At 41.3% G+C, this 26,972-nt stretch overlaps 2 protein-coding genes across 2 annotated transcripts in view; one reads left to right on the top strand and one right to left on the bottom strand.

Annotated features, from left to right (window-relative positions):
- The window catches only part of LOC101738846 (uncharacterized), a 474,148-nt gene that overhangs the window by 108,117 nt on the left and 339,059 nt on the right, over positions 1-26,972 (bottom strand). The gene's annotated exons all lie outside the window — the stretch shown is intronic.
- Positions 995-22,821, top strand: serpin-15 (serine protease inhibitor 15). The gene is given in 9 exon segments (NM_001146235.1): positions 995-1,063; positions 16,660-16,724; positions 17,210-17,353; positions 17,436-17,642; positions 18,855-18,953; positions 19,044-19,181; positions 20,241-20,450; positions 21,054-21,189; positions 22,638-22,821. Coding segments are annotated over 9 exon segments (1,194 nt in total). The 5' UTR covers positions 995-1,002; the 3' UTR covers positions 22,772-22,821.

Below are 26,972 nucleotides of genomic sequence, written 5' to 3'. Positions count from 1 at the left end.
CTCCTTCTCTGCTTGGGTTCAGACCCCGGGAGGAGAACGGACGTCGGGTGAGAGACGTTCTTACTGGTGGTAGGACCTCTTATGAGTACGCGCGGGTAGGTACCACCACACTGCGTATTTCTGCCATGAAGCAGTAACGCGTTTCGGTTTGAGGGGTGGGGCAGCCGTTGTAGATGTCTATGGGCTCCAGTAACCACTTAGAAGCAGGTGGGCTGTGAGCTCGTCCACCTATCTAAGCAAAAAAAAAAGAGTACAAGAGGAGTCTTTTGGTGAGTAGGGCCCTAATACATCCTTGGACCTGCGGTTAGCTCCCAACGTCTGTAGACCGCCATGCCCCAAATACGCCGTGCACTCCTAAGCGCGGAAACCTCGTATGAGGTTCGGCCCACCGATATGGAAAAATAGGCATTCTGGACTGGTTTTCCCAGCCTCGCCACGGACAGCTTTACTATTTCTTCGTTTTATAAAAACTAATCTAAACAAAAACCACAGTACAATGAATACTGATGATTACTGCCGGAAGAAAAATTTGAACGTCGACATGAGTAGACCACTATTCTTAGGTTCCTTCATTCTGTACATTTCCTACGACGAGTCTAAAACACTTAAAATGACCTTTTGGTTGGGGCGGAATAATGCAATAGCCGCAGTGGAACGATCAGTTATCATATATTTTATTCGGTTCTCCCAGGTTTACTTGCGTTTTTGATTTAATTTTATTATCTTTGACGTTCCAAAGGCTTTACAGTTTTCGTGATCACGACCGATTCGCACGGAGTACCATATGAGACATTTTTTATGTTGATAGCTTCAAGACTTTGTTTCCTACGTACTCAATACAAGACAAAGCATAAAAATGCACATGGCAATATATGGTGCTAAAGTATCAAACATTTAACCCCAAAACAAATGAAGATAAGGACGGCAATAAAACAGACACTGTTTCTGTATAAATCCGAGTTACTGAATTTACTTTCATTACAACTGTACAACACACGAACCATGTTTCGGATCCTGACGCTCTGTTGTGTCCTGACGTTAATGTTGGTTGAAGCTAATAGAGGTGAGTCGTTTGTGTACATATTTGCTTTCCTGTGGATGTGTTTTTGTAAAATTTCTTTAGGCCGGCTCGGTATAGTGTGTAACAGCATTTATCTATTCCGTGGTAACAGCAATGAGGGCCCGACATCGCGATTCCCTCATCCCCCAATCCCTTAGACGATGCAGTCGCGAAGCAGCTTGCTTCCGAGATAATAGCGGCTGTTGGCAAACTCCCCTTCGTTGAGTGTTCGAATTTTCCCACTTATTCTCGTGGAAGTCGAAAGGTCCGTAGGTGGTAGTGGAGTACCAAGAATGACTTTATAAAATGCATCTATAAACTAGGATTGTCTCCTATGTCAGGTCCAGTTGCGGAAACAGATACACGCAAAAGAAACTAGTGCATCCAAAGCCGAGACTTTTCAAAACTTCAGCAAAGATACCTTTTCCGATTGCGCATTAAGTAGGGTACCCAGGCTGTTTATTTGTACTTTGAATAGTGGCGGTATGGTGTTACAAGTATAAGGCTCAAACCGATAATCAATAGGTCCAACAGCACCAACTATCCTTAGATAAGTAAAACGCGCTTTTTCTTTCAGACTTATTAGAAGCTAAAAAACGTTTAGATGCTGCCAACAGTCGAATAATCGGAGAATTTCTATATGTAAGTAGTTGTTTTACTAAACATTATTCCGGTCACCAAAGCTATCTATTTAATATTGTATATGGTAAGCCATTCTTCATTGAAGATTGATTGAGTGCTCTTATTGTTACAAAATCTCACGTCCTTTCGGAATCATCAGATCCAATTACCTTTGCATTAGGCGCCTTCAACTCTAACACTAGGAGCAGGCTTAGGGACCCTGGTAAGTGTACTCGTCGAACTCGACAAAGATTTGGACATGCAACCTAACCCATGCATCAGCTCGCTGAGTTTCTATATGCTATGCTACAGGGCAATTTGGCATGAATTTTACGGCCAAAATTTTAGTGGCTTAAAAAATGTATTCTGTTTGACGTGTTTTATCTGTTTTTTAGCAAGGTGCCAAAAGAAACCCTGGTGAAATCTATACGTCTGCACTATTACCTATTTTGGCAGCCGCAGGACAGCTTGCGTTGTTCTGCAGAGAGAAAACGTGTGATCAGCTATTGAACTTCCTAAATTTAAAATATAAAGCAGAGGTATTCTTAATTATTAAATTCTTATTTTTAATTATTTTTTTACTTATTGCTTAGATGGGTAGACGAGCTCACAGCCCACATGGTGTTAAGTATTTACTGGAGCCCATAGACATCTACAACGTAAATGCATAAAATCTCAGTATAGTTACAACGGCTGCCCCACCCTTTAAACCGAAACGCATTATTGCTTCACGGCAGAAATAGGCAGGGTGGTGCTACCTACCCGCGCGGACTCATAAGAGGTCCTATCACCAGTACAAATTATTAAATTACAAATTACAAATTATCAATACCATTACCAGTACAGTATAATAACCACTACAAATTATTAATTATGAAATATTTTTATTTATTTATTTCTCGTCTCTTAGGATGGGTTTTACAAGTTACTATATTTCAGATTCTCGTGCTTTTTCCTATACTAAGGAAGACATTATTCGATGAAAGTCTAATCGGTTCGCCGTCACTGAATTTAAATGTCTACGCTGATGAGGACAACAAGTTCTGTAAGGCGTTCACTCAATCCTACTACAAGACCTTCGAGGGTAAGACCAGGCTTGTGGACTACAGTGACCCGGTGGGAGCGGCTAAGGAGATTAATAATGAGGTCTGTGATTTGAATCATTTTACTTCAAATAAAGCTTGAAGGCGCTAGTGGAGCGGCTCGTTCTGTTAATATTGGAACATGCGAAGTAGTGCTCGGGTGACGGACTCACACGAAATCTGATTCAGTGAGGTATTCCGCGCGTTAGACTTGGCGTCGTCTTCTAGGATGACTTCAAATAGTATGCCGACCACGATGCCAAGTGGTCATCGGTGAAACGCTCAACGTCCAGATGATGGAGGTAGGTGGCGAGGATAAACACGCCCAGCGCGAAACGCTTCGCCTTCCCCTAAATCAGCTTTTCCCAAAGTGGGCGATAACGCCCCCTTGTGGGCGCTGCAGGCCTAAAGGGGGCGATAAGAGACCCAGAAAAAAATGGGGGCGTTGTGTAGAGGCTTGAGAGGTGATTTGTAATTTTGTCTAGGAGCTAGAGATCGACTGACCTCTCGCTATAGTGGTTTTTAAGTAGATGAAAAAATGGGGGCGCTGAAAAATAATTTATTCTCAAAGTGGGGAGTAGACAAAACAAGTTTAGGAACCCCTGCCCTAAATGGTCGGTTCGAATGTGTGTGAGATGAGTGTCTGCGGGTTGTTGAGACATGATCCGACGACAGTCGCCAACGTGAGCGCGGCGATTGTCTCCAGAAACTAAAAATAGTGATATTCGGAATAGTCTTCTAGTTTGAAGATCAACATTTTTTCTTGGATCCCCTTAAAAATTGAAATAAATATTTTTGTATTAAAATTATATTATTTTTATGTCACTATATCGGTCTACTATGTACATATTATTATTTCGTTTATTTAACAAAATCAAATTCTTAATAGGTAAAAGAGGAAGGCTCAGGAAACTTCAAGAGCTTAATTTCTAGTAAGATGATAAAGGAAGGAGCCGGTCTCAATTTTGTAAGCACCTACGAGCAGACTGTGAGTAATAATAATTGGTGTCTACATTTTCTAAGCCTTCACCTGCTCTGCACAGATATATATGTTATTGAAGTTGGAAATTGAACCTTATTACAGGTTATATACGACGATCAATTTATATTCAAGAAAAACGTAACGATAAAATTCAAATCCGGCCGCAAGGTGACCAACGTCCCGGGCATCGCCGGGGAAGGTATCGTGAAATATGCCGACCTAAAAGATTTTGACGCCAAGGTAAATATGGAAATTGAGATACATGACAAGTAAAACTCTTCGCAAGACACTCATCCTGATAAAATCACGTCACATATTATCATGTTTTTTTGTTATATTTTTATTTCCTAGTTCGGTGGACGAGCTCACAGCGCACATGGTGTTAAATGGTTACTGGAGCCCATAGACATCTACAACGTAAATGCGCCACCCACCTTGAGATATAAGTTCTAAGGTCTCAGTATAGGTACAAGGGCTGCTCCGCCCTTCAAACCGGAACGCATTACTGCTTCACGGCAGAAATAGGCAGGGCGGTGGTACTTACACGCGCGGACTCGTGAGAGGTCCTACCACCAGTAATTACGCAAATTATAATTTTGCGGGTTTGATTTTTATTACACGATGTTATTCCTTAACCGTGGAAGTCAATCGTGAACATTTGTTGAGTACGTATTTCATTGGAAAAATTGGTACCCGCTTGCGGGATTTGAAGCACCAGTGCATCGCTCGACACGAATGCACCGGACGTCTTATCCTTTAGGCCACGACGACGACAATGAGTATTGCTGTTGTTGTTGTTTTAGTCCTAAGGTACCTCGTTGGTACATATGGTCCCCGCAAGTTGTCTCCGTTTGACCCTGCCCTGCGCTTGCCCCTTAACATAACTCCAGATTACGTCGGCAGTCTTCATCTGGCTCTCCACGGTGCTTCGCTAAGTATAGGTATACAGAGCGACCAAGTCTTCTCCTGCCAAACGGTTGCCACTCAAACGCGATTGATCTTGCATTGATTCCGCTACGCCGTAGAGTGTGTCCTATCCAACGCGATTTCCGATGGGCATTGTCTTGCGCGATGGGGTTTGGTCACATTTAGTCCAGAAGTCTTTTATGAGAGATAGTGACTGGCCAGAATATGCGAAGTATCGACCTTATGCGCTTATTTACAAACACTTGCAGTTGGTTTGTGAGTGTCTTGATCACATAAATAGGGAGAGAGACAGAGAGTATTCTTTATTGTACATCCGATATCCCACGAGCGATGTGCCAGCGAGTTTTCACGAATTTGAGGGCTAGATTGGAAGAGTGTGTACGTGTAGATAGCACACATCTCAGCGATGTTATTTTTAAAAAATAAAATTCCCATTTGTAATCTTTATTATAATTATATTTTTTCTTTCCTGAGCTTTGTAGTTTTTTTTATATGATTTTTTATAATCCGCTCAACTTTATGGCCCACCCTGTACATCAACAAAAGAAACAATGCGAAACAATAAATACAAAAAAAAAACTACAATTGGAGGTCTTATCGCTAAGAGCGATCTCTTCCAGGCAACCATCAGGTGGAAAAGAATCGTTCGGGAACTAATTACACGCGATGTACCAATCAATTGAAATATATGTATATGTATACACATACACACACAAATACATATACATGCAAATACACAATGTAACGTAGTAATAATTTTGCTTCTTTACACATAAATAAGAATAAACAATTTACATTAAAATACCAATTTGATAAATAAATATAAATAAAGAGCCTATAAGGTAAGCTAAGTAAGTAATTAAGTAAGCCTAGAAGCAAGTCTAGAAGTCCTAGCCTTTATGGTACCTATAATAAAATGCCTAAAACAGAATAACCTAAAAATACTTGATTTTTTTAAATCTACAATGTTTAGATCTCTTGCTTGATTGATACAGGCGGGGAACAATGAATAAATTTGTATAATTATTTATCGTAAGGAGCATTGTGAACTCAGGTGGCAGTTAGTGGTTACTCTGTGAATCTCTCACGAAACCGCCACGCCGAAGCCTTCGACTTCAGATCCCAGGATGGGAAGGAAGGCAGGATTCACGTTGTTATCTCTCTATGGAATCTTTACCTGAATTGGTGTGTGCGATATTCTGCCTATCTAGAGCAATGACAATAGATTCCTAATTTGGATAAGTCTTTTTTATTGCCCTTACAGACGAGCATACGGCCCACATGATGGTCAGTGACCACCGTCGCCCATGGACGTCAGCAATGCCAGGGGCATAACCAAGCCGCTGCCTACCGTTAATAAGTCTGTGATTACATAACATTATTTGTTCTAGAGCTATGAACTGGTCGGCGAAGGTGAAGTAAACTCGTATCTCATAGTTGTTCCGAACAAACCTGATGGACTTCTCGGATTATTGGATAAATTACGTAGTCCTACAGCTTTTGGAGATATTCTTGAACGCGGAGAAGAAGTTTGTGCGAAAATATCGATCTTATACAGGGACTTTATTGCTAAGATCGATTTAGGGAAGTCTGCCCGAGAGGTACGTAAGGACAAGTGTTTTTTTATTACATTTATTAGTCAATGAGCATGCAGCACACCTTATGGTAAGTAGTCAACGCTGATCAGTAACGTCAGCAATGCCAAGGGCTCAGCAAGGCCGTTGCTTACAACTTCTCAGTCGTTAGTAGTTTGAACCCTTGGCAGAGTGGTCGTGGTTATCAGTTCGGAGGTGGTGCACTTTTATTATTATTTTTTTATTGCTTAGATGTGCGGACGAGCTCACAGCCCACCTCGTGTTACATGGTCACTGGAGCCCATAGGCATCTACAACGCAAATGCGCCACCCACCTTGAGATATAGTTCTACGGTCTAAGTATAGTTACAACGGCTACCACACCCTTCAAATCGAAACACATTGCTGCTTCACGGTAGAAATAGGCGGGATGGTGGTACCTACTCGTTCGAACTCAGAAGAAGATCTACCACCACTCGTTAACAGGACCGTTTAGACCTGCCTTTATTTGGTCGATCCATCGTAACGGTGATCTAATCTGCTGCCTATAGCTAAAGGACTTTTTTATTACAGTGTGATAAGCGATTTTTTTTAAAACATCACTAGTAAAACGCATCTTGGTCTAAGGAAAGTTCATTACTTGCAGTCAAATTACTTGGAGGGTGCTTTCCAAGAGGGAGGTCTTCAGCTCCGAGGTGTAAGTCAAAAGTGCAACAAAACGTACATCTCGTCAGTTCTACACGAAGTTTCCTTGAAATTAGGATTTGGTAATGGATACAAAGGTGAGAAAATTACGTTACTACTCACGATAAAAAAAAACACCTGTGGCACTCTGAGACTGCCGCGGTAAAGCTATTGCATAGCATTTTTTATCAACTTATGCAATTATAAATCGACAATAATAATTTAATATTAAAACAACAATAAAATAAGACCACGCTATATTTATAAACATTAACAAAAGCAAAAGATTAACTGTCCCCTTCACACTCATAACCTAGACCGCGCGAGGGAGAGATGGGCAGGCTTTTCATAATGTGTATGCGGCAGTGCGACGTCACGCCGCGCGCTTATTCACAAACACTACTACATAAGCGCAATGTGGAATGTGTTGAACGCGAGCTACATAGTAGGCGTAGTGGGGGTGTCAGGTTATTTTCGTTACGGAATGTCTTGATTCGGTCGCTGCGCTCAAGGCCCGCGATAGAAGCTATGCAATAGCTTAATATGTTATTGAAGTGAAACTTCCTTATCGGCGTTGGAAAAAAATTTACCGTCACATTTTTCGGTTACGCGTCACTTTTTTCCGTTACGCGCCATCTGTTTTGTATTCATGTCTATGATAATAAAATCCTTTTGTTTAAACTTTATCTAATTTAACTTTTTTGTATTCATGTCTATGATAATAAAATCCTTTTGTTTAAACTTTATCTAATTTAACTTTATTTAACCAATTTCTAGAAAGTTGCATGTAGATCATTTTTCGAAAAATAAGGCCATAAACAAGTTTCACTTCTTACGTGTGTACACTAGTACACGCACACATTTTTTTTTTTTTGTACGTTATTACAAAGTTAAGTCGTCCACTGTGTGCATTACCAATTTGTACGTTATTACAAAGCTAAGTCGTACACATTACTAATAAAAGTCTTACGTTACGGACGTTTTCCCCGGTCAGGGAACCCCTCCGCATCGACCCATAAGGAACTCCGTTCCAAAAATCAGTGCCTGCGTACCTACGAATAAATAAGAAGTCCTGCGTACAGTTTACTTAGTGCGAATGTTTTTAACGTTCTCGATAGCGTAAAAGTTAACTCAAATTTGTATGCAGTTGGAACGTTTGCCTACGTTTGCCGCTAGGGGCGCACACTGGACAGGGATACCTAAAATCATTGGTCAGTGTGCGTAGTGCGAGTTTTTTAAAGTTCTCGATATCGTAAAAGTAAGCACACATTTGTATAGAGTTGGAACGTTTGCTTACGTTTCCGCTAGGGGCGCTGTTCCAACTGCATACAAAATTGGGTTGACTTTTACGCTATCGAGAACGTTAAAAAACTCGCACTTAGCACTCAGAAGATATTCCCCTGCACTTGTGATGGCTACTCTCTTTTGTTTCAGCTAGTAAATGTTCTAAATTCGACGTGGAGCTCGTTACCAACCGTCCTCACTTGTACTTCGTGACGTATACTAAGAAGGTTAGCCCGAGCCGCACTCCCATAATAGGCGTAGTTGTCGACGTAACTAGCAACTAACTACCTATTATATTTAACGTCTAATAAAGATTTAATAAATAGTTGAATGTGAACTAGAAGTTTTTAATTACTTATTTATATTTCTTTACAGTGACATTGTACTTTTTGATGATTTCGTGGATGAATAGCTTTGTAAAGTAAAGGTCGAAATTTGTCGGTCATGCGACTGTCCGAAGCGTCTGTTAGATAGATAGCTTTTTTAATAATTCTTATTTTGCTGACGACAACTACCTAGTAAGACTGTCTATGAACCGACAATTTGGCTTGGGTTCTCCACAACAAGCTGCAACAAGAATTTGTTGTTATCGATTCTGTGTTCTTCGAATTTTTTAACGTTCTCGATAACGTAAAAGTTAACTCAAATTTGTATGGAGTTGGAACGTTTGCCTACGTTTGCCGCTAGGGGCGCTTATTCAACTGCATAATACTACTTTGAGTTGACTTGTACGCAATTGAGACCGTTAAAAACTCGTGCTAAGCACACTGATATGATCTATCAATAATCTCCTCACCTCACCCAGTGCTAAAACAAGACATATTCCTTTGGCAAACGCACACTCTGAGTTATAAACAATAAATTACATTTCCATTAAAAATTTTTTTGAACGAATTCACCGTGTGTTGGATGGTAGACCTAACAACGTGCGTGGTGTCTTGAAAGAGAAGGATGAGCCAATTTTTTACAAAGCTTTAGTACCATTTAAAAGAGATTAAAATACTGCCATCTATCGAAGCATATCATAACTAAATTGCAACTTAACTTGAAACCTAAGTTCCGGGTGACATTTTAGTGCTAATAAATACTGCTAGATGGCAGGTTAGTAAATATATTATATTCGTTGTTAAGCTGCATGTAATAATATAATGTAATGGCGTAATTCTCTGCAGATATCTTTATGTCGACCGGTGATCAAACATAGAAAGTAACTAATTAGTCTTTAAATTAACTAGATAACTAAAACCTGTTTAGTAAAAACTTTATTGGCCCGTAAATAGGCGATTAAATATTTACAGTTTTTGTGTTTTTAAGTACCTAGGTACCGTATTTTAACATTAAATACTAATTCAGTTGGGTACTTAATTAACTAACTGAAAGTAAATAATTTAATACAAATGAGTAAATAGAATACAAATGAGGTATGAAATATAAAAAAAAAAAGTGTGTGTGTCCGCTCCGACGCACGACTGGAGTTTACTGGATATAAAAAATTAAACGAAACAATACGAGAAATAGTTCTATATTACGACAACACGATACACTACAGATTATTAACAAATTAACGAGACACAAAACAAACGACTAACAAATATATGAAAATACAATAATGAGAGAAACGCGCGATCAGTACGAGGCTTTGTGGCGGACTGCCGGCGCAGCAGCCCGGCGTCACCTGCGATAACGCATTTCGTGTGACATGCGCAATCAGGCGCATAACGCATTTCGTGTGACATGCTAGTACGATTTTGGTCCCCATAATTTTCATACCCCGGGCCTATATATGTAAATCGATTCTAAAGGAGTAAACTCCAAAAATATTTGACAGATAATCAACAGGTATCAATAGGCATTAAAAAAAAAAGTGTGTGTGTCCGCTCCGACGCACGACTGGAGTTTACTGGATATAAAAAATTAAACGAAACAATACGAGAAATAGTTCTATATTACGACAACACGATACACTACAGATTATTAACAAATTAACGAGACACAAAACAAACGACTAACAAATATATGAAAATACAATAATGAGAGAAACGCGCGATCAGTACGAGGCTTTGTGGCGGACTGCCGGCGCAGCAGCCCGGCGTCACCTGCGATAACGCATTTCGTGTGACATGCGCAATCAGGCGCATAACGCATTTCGTGTGACATGCTAGTACGATTTTGGTCCCCATAATTTTCATACCCCGGGCCTATATATGTAAATCGATTCTAAAGGAGTAAACTCCAAAAAACAGATTTTTTTATAACTTTATTATGTTGGTGTCATACATAATGATCCATATAATTCAGTGTGAAACTTGGGTGTCCATGTTTTCAGCTAATTTCTTATAATTGGGGATATATTTAGAGTTCCCGGTCCTTAAACAATTATCTAAATGTGTACTTAGTAGTAGTTTTAAATGCACGGTCTACGCGTGGTCTATCGAAATACGATCAAACACTAAGAAAAAATACGTGTGTGTTATTAGATACGCTCCAGGTTAGCAATCTGTTAATCTATGCACAACTCGTTTCGGGCGTCGCTTAGGCGGGATTTGACATCCCGTTGTAGACGACGTATCCGAATCCGATTTGAATGCGTGTGAAGTCGATCGTAGGCCCGGATTGCCGCGTTCCTAACTCTTAAGAGATTCCTAAGTTCGGGGGACAGTCTGATGCAGTGGAAGCTATCGTCCACATCGATTTCTTTGGAAGATCTTATGATCGCGGAAGATATGTGATCGGTAATGATGCTTATGGATTCGACGGTGTCCTCGGGGGATAGATTCGAATCCGGGCCATAAGGGAGGATTGGTGGAGCGGCTTCGGCTAAGTTGGTGCTCAGCTTATTCCAATCCACCATGGTCCTCGTAACTGTGACTGGGTTGTGGGGGCGACCGAGCTGCATAATGACAGGTCGGTGGTCTGAGTCGAGCTCTGACATTGCTTCGATGGAACGCAAGCGCAGAGTTACGTTCCTAAGCAATGCCAGGTCTATAGTGCTCGGACGGAGCGCGATGTTATACGGATAACATGTTGGAGTTGGGGGACCGACTACTTCAAAGGTGAGGTCGTCTATAAACGTATAATAAAATATATAACAGATGCGATGCGGATCGGCTGGTGTCCCGTCAGCGAGATACGGCAAACTGACGCCTCGATATGTAAGAGCGAGGGAGTATCGAGAGAGACACAGTGCAGGGCCCGCCTATAGTAAATGGCAGTCCCACCTTTGAAGGCGGTGAGTCTGTCATTCCTAACCATGACGTAATTCGCGACTTTCGGGTCACGACGCGAGGGCTTCAGGCAAGTCTCCTGCACTAACAGAATATCTACAATATTGTCGCGAAGGAATTCGTAAATTTGATCGCATTGCCGCCCGAGTCCGTTAGCATTATAGAATGTTAACGTAAGGGAATATGGTTTTACTCTACCGTTTCGCACCATTGATTACCGGTAAAGATTTATAACGTACGGGACACGGACTCGTAAACGTCCATGTGGTCGAACGCGGCCGCAAGCCGCTGCTCGAGGGCTACCGACCTACGTATAGCGTCTGCGAACGATCGCAGACGGTCCGCGGTGACGAAGTCGCGCACGAGCGCGAAGTCGTTGACGGCTGAGGGTTGCGGGGGCGGAACGCGGGCGCGGGGCGAGGTGCGAGTAGGGGCTGGGGCGCGGGTCGTGACGCGAGCGGGGGCTAGGGTCCGGTTTGCGTTCCCGCCTTGGTATACGGCAGCGGTTTTTTCCACGCTGAGACGGTGGGAACCGCAGCCAGCACGAAGGCGGGTTTCGGCACTAAAGGCGCCAAAGTCTTTGGGCCGACGGTTGGGGGGCTGGGTAGTTCGGACGTTTTCGCGGAGCCCTAGGATATCCGCGGTAGTTTGCGGGGTGCCCTTGCTTAAGGCATAGGCCACAGCTTGGGGGTTCGGTCGCGGTTTCCCTAGCTCGCGAGCAATCTGTTGTTGCGGCATCGCCGAGACACTTCACGCAGCAGGAACGCGCGTGGCAATTACGCGCCGAGTGGCCATAGAGCTGGCATCTGTAGCACTGCCCAGGAGTGCCACGTTTATGGGGGGTTTTGATGGAGACCCCGGATAGGCCGCATATTGTCGAGAGAGATGCGATCTTCTTTTTGGCCTCCGGGGTGGGTTCTAGCGCTACTAGAATCATATTATAGGACTGTTTGCCCCGCCCACTGTGCATCAGGTGCACACTAACCGACTGGGTGGGCCGCGACCGCGGATGCCTCACCTTCCGGCTGACGCAGATGTTGACCGGCCATGGGTGTTTTGGCCGGTACCTCTTCAAGATAGCCGGAAGGGAACCGACGGCGCAGTGCCACCACTGCGCGGATCGCGACGAAGAAGACACAGCGGAACATACATTGGCGCGTTGCTCTGGTTTCGATGAGCAACGCGCCGCCCTCGTCGCGGTCATAGGAGAGGACCTCTCGCTGCCGCGCGTCGTGGCTACGATGCTCGGCAGCGACGCGTCCTGGAAGGCGATGCTCGACTTCTGCGAGTCCACCATCTCGCAGAAGGAGGCGGCGGAGCGAGAGAGGGAGAGCTCTTCCCTTTCCGCACCGATCCGTCGCCGTCGAGCCGGGGGCCGGAGGCGGGAATACGCCCGTACGTCCCGGCCCCTGTAGGTAGCGGCCTCCCCCCGGTGAAGGTCAAGGGGCGACCTGAGGGGGTGAGGCCGCGCGGCGCGCTACCAGCACTCTAGCGCGCTGCCATGGAGTGAATAGAGCGACCGGTCGACGGTGTATCGCGTCCCGACCCGGCAGGCTGGTTCTGGTCCAGCGGGGTATTCCGGGACACCAGCGGCACCGTCTGGGCGGCCCGACGGGCTGCCGTACCGAGACGGCCGACGTTTCAGAGCCTTCGATTCGCCTCGAAGGCTCCGTCGGCTGGGCGTCCTTGGGGTGAGCCGCGCCGTCTGGTTTTAGTGTTGACCGCGGTAGCCCCCCTACCTCAACCGGGTTCTGACCTCGGAGGGGATCGGACGTCGGGTGTAAGAGTGCAGGGGAGTCGTTTAGTGGGTGGGTCCTAAAATCCTTGGGCCCGCGGTCTGCTCACAACACCATGCAGACCGTTGAGTCTCACATACCCCGCGCGCCCCTTTTGCGCGGGGACCTCGTAGGAGGTTCGGCCCTCTACCCGAAAAAAAAAAAAAAAAAGTGACTGAGTGATCAGATCCTCCTTGACGTAGTCTATTTCTAGTTCCTTGGGTACTTCGCGTATTATACTCCGCGTATTACTACGCGGGGTTTGCGGTCCTCCTGAAGAGCATAGGTATGGTAACCTATGTTCTCCTTTCGAAGGTATGCAGAGAGGGCCCTATGGTCGCCCGGCGTTGCGACCTTAATCTGAATCCCCATAATAGTTAATTTATTGGCCTGAAGGGCCTGGGATACGCGATTCCACGCTGTCTTCTCTTGAAGTATTAGCGAGGGCGGGGCAGCGATTTTAGGTGCGGGCGCGGGCTTAGGACGCGGCGAGCGGAGTCCGACTCCGTGTTACGACTACCTGAGGTCGGGAGGCAGTCGCGGATTTTGTGGAGCGCCGGGACTCCACGACGCGGGTACGCTTTTCACCGCGCGCGACGGTTTGGAACCCATCCGAGGTTCCGGGCTGAGGGCAGGACGCGAATTCGAAGTCCATCTCCGATTCAACATCAGGTTCATCTACTCGCTCAGAAAATCTAATATAACCTCTCGAGGGTACTAGAATTGATAGAAAAAAATATACAATCTCTAAAATATTCAGAGCATCGGTCTACCGAGCAATGACAGCTGGTGGAATCCTTGTTCTCCGATCGCAGCCAGCGATAACATAAATAATAGACAGGTAATGAAGTGTTCGTATCATTACAAGAACAATTACAAAAGTGCGTTAGTGTTCATTTATTGCGTTGTTTGGCATACAAAACTCGTTGGGTCTGTAATAAAAATTAAAAAAAAAAACTTTCTCACCAAGTTTGGAATTGTATAATAATAGGATGGCAAAATGTCTTTTCGCATTATAGTATGTATGAACTTGTAATTAAATGTCTTTGGCTATACTATTTGTATCTGGCTGGTTTTAGTATCATTAAAAGTTTAAATTTTAAAGAAGATAATTCTAAATTCAAATTAGGAATGTGTGTGGTTTTTATTAATTTTTCGTACTGTCAAAATGACTGAATCTAATGAAGATCTTCGATACATTTTAAAATTTTACTACAAAAAATTTGCGATATTTATGGACCTAGTGCAGTGTCTGTGAGATTAGCACAAATTTGGTTTAAGCGTTTTCAATCCGGAAATTTTGACGTCAAATATGCACGTCACTCTGGTCGCCCTATTATGGATAAAATGGATGCCATTTTTGATAAAGTAGAGCAAGATCGGCATATCAGTAGTTACGACGTAGCTGAAGAACTGCAAATTGACCACAAAACAGTTTTGGTGCATTTGAAAAGCACTGGGTACACAAAAAAGCTCGATATTTGGGTACCTCACGAGCTCTGGAAAAATAGGCATTCTGGACTGGTTTTCCTAGCCTCGTGGCGGACAGCCTTACTGTTTGTTCATTTTATAAAATCTAATCTAAACAAAAACCACAATACAGTGAATACTGATAATTACTGCCGAAAGAAGTTGGACTTCGACATTAGTCGACCACTATTCTTACCTTCCTTCATTCTGTGCATTTCCTACCACGAGTCTAAAACACATAAAATTACCTTTTGCTTGGGGCGGTATAGTGCAACAGCTGTAGTGGAACAATCAGTTATTATATATTTTATTCGGTTCTTCCAGGTTTACTTGCGTTTTTGATTTCATTTTATTATCTCCGATGCTCCGAAAACTTTACAGTTTTCGTGATCACGACCGATTGGCTGCGGAGTACCATATGAGACATTATTTATGTTCATAGCTTCAAGAGGTTGTTTCCTACGTACTCAATACAAGACAAAGCATAAAAATGCACATGGCAATATATGGTGCTAAAGTACCAAACATTTTACCATACCAAACATTACAATGGCCGTCTGGTGTAGTGGTAAGTGACATGATCACTACACAAGGGGGCCGCGGGTTCGAATCCCGCCAAGGGAAGATATTTGTATGATAAATATAAATGTATTTTTCAAGGGTTATGGATGTATATTAAATATATGTATGTGTATAATAAAAATCTTATATTTATTTTCGTTCTCTGGTACCTGTAACACAAGTTCTTTACGAACTTATCACGGGACCAGTTAATGTGGCGTGACTGTTAGTAAATATTTATTTATTATTATTATTTATTTATTTATTTAACCCCAAAACAAATGAAGATAAGGACGGCAATAAAACAGACACTGTTTCTGTATAAATCCGAGTTACTAAATTTACTTTCATTACAACTGTACAACACACGAACCATGTTTCGGATCCTGGCGCTCTGTTGTGTCCTGACGTTAATGTTGGTTGAAGCTAATAGAGGTGAGTCGTTTGTGTATTTGCTTTCCTGTGGATGTGTTTTTGTAAAATTACTTTAGGTTGGCTCCATATATTGTGTAGCTGTAAGAAGGGCCCGACATCGCGATTCCAATCCTTGCCCGCCCAGCAGCTTGCCGTCGAGATGATATCAGCTGTCAGCAAACTCCCCTTCTCCCAGTTGAGCACACAAATTTTCCCATCTATTTCCGTGGAATTGGAAAGGTCTGTAGGTAGTAGTCAGGAGTACAATTTTTTTTTTTTTTTTTTTTATTGCTTTGATGGATGGACGAGCTCACAGCCCACCTGGTGTTAAGTGGTTACTGGAGCCCATAGACATCTACAACGTAAATGCGCCACCCACCTCGAGATATAAGTTCTAAGGCCTCAGTATAGTTACAACGGCTACCCCACCCTTCGAACCGAAACGCATTACTGCTTCACGGCGGAAATAGGCGGGGTGGTGGTACCTACCCGTGCGGACTCACAAGAGGCCCTACCACCAGTGATTACGCAAATTATAATTTTGCGGATTTGATTTTTATTACACGATGTTATTCCTTCACCGTGGAAGTCAATCGTGAGCATTTGTTAAGTACGTATTTCATTAGAAAAATTGGTACCCGCCTGCGGGATTCGAACACCGGTGCATCGCTACATACGAATGCACCGGCCCTCTTATCCTTTAGGCCACGACGACTTCGATGCCTCTAGGAAAAGCATCTATAAACTAGGATTGTCTCCTATGTTAGGTACAGTTGCGGAAACAGACACGCAAAAGAAACCAGTGCATCCAAAGCCGAGACTTCCCAAAACTTCAGCAAAGATACTTTTTCCGACTGCGCATTAAGCAGGGTATCCAGGCTGTTTATTTGTACTTTGAATAGTGGTGGTATGGTGTTACAAGTATAAGGCTCAAACCGATAATCAATAGGTCCAACAGCACCAAGTATCCTTAGATAAGTAAAACGCACTTTCTCTTTCAGACTTATTAGAAGCTAAGAAACGTTTAGATGCTGCCAACAATCGAATAACTGGAGAATTTCTATATGTATGTACTTTATTTTACCCAAACATCGTTCCGGCCCCTAAATATATATATTTAATATTTTAAATTGTAAGCCATTCTTCATCGAGTGCTGTTATTATTACAGTGGTCCTTGTAATCTGCGCGAAATGACTACAAAATTTGGTGCAAACTCATCTGCAGCCGTAAATTAATAACTCGATGTGAATGGCGCAATTGTCAAATGACACCTTCAATAAACATACAAATATTTTCTCAAAATATTCTATTCGAAATGGCCACCTTTGGCTTTTATACAGGCTTTTAATCTGTTTGGCCACGAATTTATGGTAATACGCACTGTTTCCAAGAGTAATTTTGCCACTATTTGCTCCAAATATTTTTAAGAGATCCAATGTTGCCGTCTACTCTTAATAAGCTACGTAGCGATTTGGCATGAATTTTACGGCCGGCTGCTATTTAGTAGCTTAATAGCTATATTCTATTTGACTTGTTTTATCTGTTTTTAGCAAGGAGCAAAAAGAAACCCTGGTGAAATCTATACGTCTGCACTATATCCTATTTTGGTAGCCGCGGGACAGCTCGCATTATTCTGCAAGGAGACAACGTGTGATCATCTACTTAAGTTCCTAAATTTGAAAGACAAAGCAGAGGTATTCTTAATTATTAAAAATTAATTTAATGTTGATTAGGTATGTCTTAGGATCGATATATCAAGTTACAATTATTTTTTAGATTCTCGCGCTTTTTCCTACAATAAGGAGGATATTTTTCGACGAACCCCTAATCGGTTTGCCGTCACTGAATTTAAATGTCTACGCTGATAAGGACAACAAGTTCTGTAAGGCGTTCACTCAATCCTACTACAAGACCTTCGGGGGTAAGACCAGGCTTGTGGACTACAGTGACCCGGTGGGAGCGGCTAAAGAGATTAATAATGAGGTTTGAGATTTAATAATTCATCTTCAAATAGAAAATTTAGACCACGGTGGAGTGATACGTTCTGTTGGCACAGCTCAGCTGAACGTAACGGTAGACAACATAGATTAGACGATATACGGTCAAACTTGAAAGGCGCTAACGACATTTACGAGGTAATCTTACATACATACAAGTTCCGAATAACAACATCCAAACAGTGGATCTACTAAACAACAAAACCAGCTCTGAGAAAGGTATATAGGCAGTTTGGGCCAAATACATAAAGGCTAGCTCAAACTGCCTATATTTCCACAGAATAATAGTAGCATTTTAGGTTGATGAGAAATAGCCATGAACATAACCACATAATATTGGAGCATACGAAATAGTATTCGGGTGAAGGATGACCGACTCGCGCTGAATCTGATTTAGCGGGGTATTACGCGTGTTAGACTTGGCGCTATCTTCTAGGCTAGCTTCAGATAGCATGCCGACCACGATGCGCGTTGGCCTTAGCCTCCCCGCGCACTAGACAGCCCGGATCTCTTGGCTGCGGCAGCCAATACAACGCGCCTGTTGCACGGCAGCCCATTGGCTGTACGCAGCCTGAGCTAGTGTTGGCGAATGTATGTGGCTGCTGTCAGTCCCCGCGCACTTGCTGTAGCAACCAATGCATATTCGTTTTGCCAAATATTAGTTATATGACACAGCATGCTTGTACAATCTCTTGTATTAAAAAAAAACCGGTCTGGATATGTATGAACATCTTAAAAAATAGTTGTAGAATAAGCATTTGAAGTGCCGTTCTATAAAAAGAGGATGAATCCAGTGTCTTTTTTTTATTTGCGTTTTTTACGAGATAATGCCCAAATCGTTCAACGAAAAGATAATAAATGGGCGTCGATTGGCTTATATAACTGGCTATTCAAATATTTCGTTGCCGCAGCCTAGTGCGCGGGGAGCCTTAGGCACCACGGTTCACCGTCCAGGTTAGGGAGGTAGTTGACGAGGAGAAACACGCCTCGTGCGAAACGCTTCGCCTTCTCCAAAATGCCCTAATGAGTGCTGCGGGTTGTTGAACCACAGGCAGTTTTAGTCGGTTCAGCTCCGACGTGATTCGACTATCGTCGTTAAAAATTGAAACAATGATTTTTGTATTCAAATTATATTATTTCTATGTCACTATATCGGACTACTATGTATTTATATTATTTAAAAAAAATATCTTTATAGGTAAAAGAGGAAGGCTCAGGAAGATTCAAGAGTTTAATTTCTAGTAAGATGATAAAGGAAGGAGCCGGTCTCAATTTCGTAAGCACCTACGAGCAGACTGTGAGTAATTGGTGTCTGAATTTTTTAAACTTTCACCTGTTCTGCGTAGATATGTATGTTATTGAAGTTGGAAATTGAATCTTATTACAGATCATATACGACGATCAATTTATATTCAAGAAAAACGTAACGATAAAATTCAAATCCGGCCGCAAGGTGACCAACGTCCCGGGAATCGCCGGGGAAGGTATCGTGAAATATGCCGACCTAAAAGATTTTGACGCCAAGGTAAATATGAAAATTGTGATACCTGACAAGTAAAACTCTTCGAAAATCACCCTTCCTGATAAAACACTTATCATAAATTATCTTGACTATGACCAACAGAAATAAAACAGTCTCGTTTATAAAGGTACCTATAAAGACAAATGTCCAAAACGTTCCAAGATTGGCTTTTTTTTAATCTACGGTGTTCCCATTTGCTTGATTTACAGCCAGCGAACAATGAATAAATTTGTATAATTACCTACTGCTCTTAAGGAATATTATGAATTGAACGGGGGTAGTAGTGGCCAACTGGCCCTGAATCTACGAATCCTAAACCGCCAGGCGTTGCAGTTCGAAGGGCGAGCCGATGTTATGCAATTAAATTGGCTGACACACTCGATGGTGCAGTAGTTAGCGCTCGTAATTGCTGCATCGAGGGTCGTGGGTTCGATCTCCACATTGAGCAAACACTCGTGTGATGAATAGGTTTGCTTGGTCTTAGATTGGGTGTTTAATAAAGTGAAACTTTTATTACATCGTCTCAAACTTTTTCGCCTGTGTGTTGCATGTCGCGTGACGGTCGGCCGCGGAGTAGGGATAAAGTGAAAGGCGTTCGTTAGAGCAGCCAAGGCCAATATGGCGGCGCCTATAGTTCGCAGCAGCTGACCGTGTAGTGTATAGACTATTACTCATTTGTGGAGTGTGTCAGTGGAGCACTGGCGCTCCACGCTATTTTGTTTGTTTTTGTCAGTGTTTAATGTAAATGTTGTTTATCAGAGTTAAATGTCTATAATGTGAAAAAATGTTTCACTTTTACCGTGGTTTCATAAAACCACAGAATCCTTTTTTATCTATATACATATGTATATAATGATATGTAAATGAATGTATGTATGTATTTCAGTTTCTGGTACCTATGGGTACCAGGTGGGAAGGTAGGTGGGACTCACGTTGTTATCTGTCATGTCTATAGACTCTTAACATGAAGTGGTATGTGCGATATTCTGCGCATCTAGAATAAAGATAATAGATTCCTAATCTGAATGAGGTCATGAGTACATAACAATATTATTGTTCTAGAGCTATGAACTGGTTGGCGAACGTGGATTATGTTCATATCTCATACTTGTTCCGAACAAACCAGATGGACTTCTTGGATTATTGGACAAATTACGTAGTCCTACAGCTTTTGGAGAAATTCTTGAACGCGGAGAAGAAGTTTGTGCAAAAATATCGATCTTATACAGAGACTTAATCGCTAAGGTTGATTTAGGAAAATCTGCCCGAGAGGTAAGTAACGACAAGTGTTTTTTTATTACATTTGTCAGTAATTGCTTCGGTGAGTTGCTGCACTGGATAGGAGCCGAGCCGACGGTAGAGTGCCATCATTATTGTTGCGACTTGGACACGGCGGAGAATACGCTCGTCGTCTCCCCTGCATGGGAGAGGTGGCGCCATGACCTCGTCGCAAAAATAGGAAACTCGAACGTTGATGCTGACGACGGGTCGTGGAAGGCGATTCGCGACTTCTGCGTGTGCACTATATTTTATTTCTCCATACTTTCCTCAGCCCGTCGATCGCCGACCTCGTGACAGCCATACGCCTTTTGATTTCGTCCACACATCCGCCATTATTTGAGATTAAGGCCCCAAGGTATATGTAGGACTGGACCACGTCGCAGCCCACTATTTGAGTCACGTCCGGCGAGTTATTTTTAGCGCGATCGACAGTCATCACCTTGGTCTTACTGCGGTTAATCCTCAATCCAAACTCATGGCTCACACGTTCCATCCTCGACAGCAACTCCCCCAAGCATTGCGCATTAATTGCAAACTTTTTTTATTACAATGTGATAAACGATTTTTTTTAAAACATCACTTCATTACTTGCAGTCAAATTACTTGGAGGGTGCTTTCCAAGAGGGAGGTCTCCAGCTTCGGGGTGTAAGTCAAAATTGCAACAATACATACATCTCCTCGGTTCTACACGAGGTTTCCTTGAAATCAAGGTTTAGTAATGGATACAAAGGTGAGAAATTTACCTTTAAAAAACTTGCTAATCACTAGTGAGGCACATTCTGCCACCGGAGAGGTGCCCTACGGAATCTTAACGTGCAATTAACAATATTTAAGCAGGTGACTGTTTCAGTTTGGACGATACTAAATTTATTTACGGAAATACCACCGTTATTTACAAAGTTTTCTGAATGCTCTGGGCGTTACTTCGAACAAACATTTTAAAACCAATAATGTATTTTATAATCGTTCAAAACGTGGTATAATGTGATCCTTTAGTCATAATAAACCACTAGATTGTTTCATTTAACTTTAAAAGATCCGTCAGGGTCCTTAAGGGTCTTGTTTAAAATTCCGCGCTATTAGGTAGTTCAGCTGATGAGATGATCGTCTCATCTCCTTGTTACCATTACACTTCCCGCCACCGGAGCAGAGTTCAGCCATATTATCTAGAGCCGCTACGTTCATTGATATTACGTTTCCAAAGATCTTTTCTGTCACGAGCCATCCGGCTTTGGAATGAAGTCTTCTCCACGGTGTTTCCCAAGCGCTATGACATGTCCTTTTCAAACAAGGCTTGCGGAAAGTATTAAATGGTAGGCAGCGGCTTGGCTCTGCCCCTGGTGTTGCTGACGTCCATGAGTGACGGTAACCGCTTACCCTCAGGTGGGCCGTACGATCGTCTGCCAGCAAAGGCAATAAAATAACATAAAAAAGCTAACAATACCGGTGAAGCTGTACACATTTACGTGCTTATTCAGTGATACAATACGATAAGACGACTGTCCCACCGCGACAGAAGTAGGCGGGGCTGCGATACCAACCCGTGAGGGCTAATCCACCGAGGCCCGTCCGTTTTAAGAAGTCATCGTGGCCTAAAGGATAAAGCACCCGGTGCATTCGTATGTAGCGATGCATCGGTGTTCGAATCCCGCTGTCAGATACTAATTTTTCCAATGAAATGCGTACTTAACAAATGCTCACGATTGACTTCCACGGTGAAGGAATAGCATTGTGTAATGAAAATCAAACCAAAACCAAAACAAAAAAAATCCAGTAAATACCTATGCAAATCATGAACTTCGCGGGTTGATTATCCTTATACGATGATATTCCCTCATTGCAGAAGTGATTCGCGAATATGCATCGGTACATATTTTATAAAAATCAGTGCCTGCGTACAGGACATGTATGCTTAGTGCGAGTTTTTAGTAACTTTTCGATCTCTCGATTTGTATGGAGTTGGAACAGCGCCCCTAGCGGCAAACATAGACAAACGTTCCAACTCCATTCAAATTTGAGTTAACTTTTACGTGATCGAGAACGTTAAAAAACTCGCACTAAGTACACAGAACACCGGCAAAGTCGCAACACTCGATACAAGTACTGTACTGGATACAGATACCTCAAATCATTAGCCAGAAGGCACTCCCCTGTGAAGGTCACTATCTTTTGTTTCAGCTAGTAAATGTTCCAAATTCGACGTGGAGCTCGTTACCAACCGTCCTCACTTGTACTTCGTGACGTATACTAAGAAGGTTAGCCCGATCCGCACGCCCGTAGTAGGGGTGGTCGTCGACCTAACTACCAACTAACTATTTTAATTGACGTCGCCGTGTTAAAGATTGAATAAATAATTATGTTTGAAGTAGATGTTTTTAATTATATTTCTTTATAGTGACATTGTACTTTTTGGAGATTTCGTCGCTGAAAATGAACGAATAGCTTTGTAAAGTAAAGCATGAGACAATCGAAGTTCTAAATAGTTTTATATCAGTATAGTTTTATGTACAATCTATATACTAAGGCTGTCTATGAACCGACAGTTTGCCGTGGATTATCAACAACAAGTTGCCCTGAATTTGTTGTTATCGATTCTGTGTGCTTAGTTCGAATTTTTTAACGTTCTCGATAGCGTAAAAGTTAACTCAAATTTGTATGGAGTTGGAACGTTTGCCTACGTTGGCCGCTAGGGGCGCTTATTCAACTGCATATAACGTTTACGCAATTGAGACCGTTAAAACTCGTGCTAAGTACACTGGTGTGAGCTATCAATAACCTCCTCACCTCACCCAGTGCTAAAACAAACCATATTCCTTTAGCAAACGCACACTCTGAGTTATAGACAATAAATTATATTTCCATTAAAAAAATTTTTGAACGAGCTCATCGTGTGTTGGACAGTAGACCTAACAACGTCCGTGGTGTTTTGAAAGAGAAGGATGAGCCAATTTTTTACAAAGCTTTAGTAGCATTAAACAGAGCTTAAAATACTGCCATCTATTGAAACATATCGTAACTAAATTTCGACGTAAATTGAAAACCCAAGTTCCGAGTTACATTTAGTACAAACAAATAGCACTAGGTGGCAGGTTAGTAAAAATATTATATTCAATGTTAAGCTGCATGTAATAATATAATGTAATGGCTAAATTCTCTGCAGATATTTTTATGTCGACAGGTGATCAAACATAGAAAGTAACTAATTAGTCTTTAAACTAACTAGATAACTAAAACCTGTTTAGTAAAAATTTTATTGGCCCGTAAATAGGCGATTAAATGTTTATTACAGTTTATGTGTTTTTAAGTACCGTATTTTAACATCAAATACTAATTCAGTTGGGTACTTAATTAACTAACTGAAAGTAAATAATTTAATACAAATGACTAAATAGTATACAAATGAGGTGACCATCTGATTATTGAAGTTTTTTGCTACTCATCTAGAGCATTTGTATAATTTGCGAAACTGTAAAGCTAAGACGATGGTATTCCCGGGGTAATGGAATACATTCCTTCGTGTAAATAGGCCCTAAAAATTAATGAATGTAATATGCCACGTAGGTTATCTTAAGCTAGGGGATTCGTACCCATCTATACCTATTGTGCCAATTTTTTACGTGCGCGAAGTGTGACGAAGCTATCAAGTAGTAAATTTTTGAATATGTTCACACAACCGAAATCTTTCCTGATACGATTTTATTAGTTGTTTTTATCTTTATTTGAATTATTTTTTCTAAGAACTATATTTATAAAAATTGTAGAACTAAATTCTAGAACTATACTTTTCATGATTTATTCAAAATCTCAAGGACTGCTCGGAATATCTACGTCGATAGATACACTAGCACTTTACGTGACTTCAGTAACAATAGGGAAATCTCTAAAGTGTTGTTTGAGATGATACCATCACTTTTTTACAAAGAACAGGATTACAGTTGGTTTACGCTTGAAAGCGTTGCGTTCATCGACAGTTTTAAGGGACCGTATTTACCATTTTGCTGATGCTAGTAGGCATATCGACGGGAAAAGACTACATGGTCGATCAGCAACCGGTCGGTCAAAACTGATCATTACTGACCGGCATGCCTATACCTGAAGCACTAAAGATTGCCGAAGATGATGAAGACGAGACACGTAGAAAATACTTTGGCAATTAGCGGTAAGAAAATACTCTTCGAGTTATGCACGACCTTCGAAATGAAGACACCGATTCGGGAGAATATTCGCCACGTCAACGATCAGTAACTCCCCATGATGTTCCCCGAGCGCATTGACATCCTTATTCAAGGGTTGATAAGAGTTTTCAGTTGTAAGCAGCGGATTACCTATGCTCCTGCCATGGCTAGTGTCCATGAGCCACGATAATCACTTACTATCAAGAAGCCCGTCTGCTTATTACGCCAATACCGGTCATCGTCCTCGTCAAACTTGTCGCTTGCGACGAAGAGCTCGGCGGGTAAATTAACCCACAGATACAGCACAGTGCGTTTCTCGCCGGATCTTTTCAGTGGGTCGCCTTTCCGATCCGGTGGTAGATTCTGCGAAGCCCTGTTTTGCTAGGGCTGGTGTCAGCAACGACGTCAGGTTTGAACCCCGTGAGCTCACCTACTAGTTAAGGTTACGTTGAAATGGTTCTCAAGACCATTAGCTTAGGTAGAAAAAAAAAGATTGATGGTGACAAAAAATTGGCAATACCACCATCTACAAATCAAGCGATGTACTTACAGCTAAAATTATTGTAATGGTGTGCTTAGTGATCTTATGCATCAATAGATGGCGCTTTAAATTTCATTAATTTTTTTAATAATATGGTTATTATCATTTTTAAATTGAAAAAAAGAACATTATTCTACTACATTAACAGAATTCTGTACAAAAGTATTATTATAATCCTGTGGAAAATTTATTTTACTGTTGTGAGTTTTACTAGTTTCAATACACAAAACAGATACGGCGTAAAATGACTAAGAAAATAAAATAATCCAAACAAAATACTTAATTGTTAGTGATTCAGTTTACCAACCATTTTGTTGTTGAAATTGAATCGTTATTAGAATAATCTTAAATCAACAAAAAAATAGAAACAATATTTTTCTAATCGATAATATTTTTATTTATATTATATAATTAATATTTTTATTATACTAATAAATAATAGTACCTAAATATAGACGTCGAAGCAGCTAAGCCGATTTCGATAACATTAATCTTCAGATTTGTCAAGCAGGTGATCTTGTGAAGTTCGATAGTGATCTCGTGAAGGTCAAATTAAAGCGATCTACGAACTAGTCTATCGATATTAAACTATATAATTATAAATATGAAAGTATATTAAAAATTTGTTTGTTTCTGAATTTGTTTGTCCTTATGTACGTCGAAACGAGGCTATATATTGACTTTTGAAGGCGATCGTATTATTTCAGGAGAGATACATAGGCTACCTTTTAGTTCCCATAAAAAACTTCACTGACACTTATCCTTGACCAGGCAGTCGTAGACGCGGGTAGCAGTTAGTATTCCATATGATAGTAGTATTTTTTAGCATTAGATAAAAAAAAAATTGCAAATTATGCCTGTAACCTAAGGGCTGTAGCTCATTTTGCTCGAATTCAAGTCATTGCTCTACATAGTTTCACCGAACAATTTATCTAAATGGAAGATGACTTTTCAAAGTGCCAACTTGTCTCTAATTCATATTATTATCTATACTAATATATAAATCTACAGTAGTTTTTACGGATGCTCCGTTATAACTACTGAACCATGCATCCGAATGACTTGAAACTTGGTATCCATGTAAAAAGTACATGTACTTAATGGATATGCTAATATTTGTATGAGTGTTGGACTCCCTAATAATAATGACAATAAATAATAATGTTAATTTTAAATGCCCAGCGAAGCGGATGGGTACAGTTAGTTTTAGAGATAATGTTTTATTATATTTATTTATTTATAACTTCATATACTCGAAGTATAAAGGCGGACTTAATGCCATAGGCATTCTCTAACAGTCTACCTTAGGGGAGTGCAGAGATGAAGCTTGGTAGGTGTAGTGTGAAGGTGATATTACTTAAACATATGTGTATATATAACATACATAATATTTATAGATACAAATACTCGTACTTAAATAAATACATATACATAAATATATACATATACATATCATAAATATATACATATAAAAACATATATAAACAAATATTATCAATTAGATGACTCTGCTAACTCTCTGAGAAACAGTTCTCGAACCTTCGTCTTAAACGCTTCACGTGTAGATTATACATAATTATTAAGGCGTTCCAATGTATCATGAGATGGATGGATAGGCCGTATGTTTTTATACAATGGGGAGCAGAAAAAAAAGCAAACTACGAGGAAACAGATGAACATACCCACATCCATATGATTACGAGTAATTCCTCCTTTGACTAGGTCGTGTCGGTTAAAATACTTGAGCCGTTAAAAGCGAGTTTGGAACTGATTACTACCCAACAAAGATCCCATCAA

The sequence above is a fragment of the Bombyx mori genome, chromosome 3 (genome assembly GCF_030269925.1).
Source record: "Bombyx mori chromosome 3, ASM3026992v2".
NCBI lineage: Eukaryota > Metazoa > Arthropoda > Insecta > Lepidoptera > Bombycidae > Bombyx > Bombyx mori.
The sequence above is the reverse complement of the archived record's forward strand: the minus strand, read 5'-3'. Positions and strand labels throughout refer to the sequence as shown.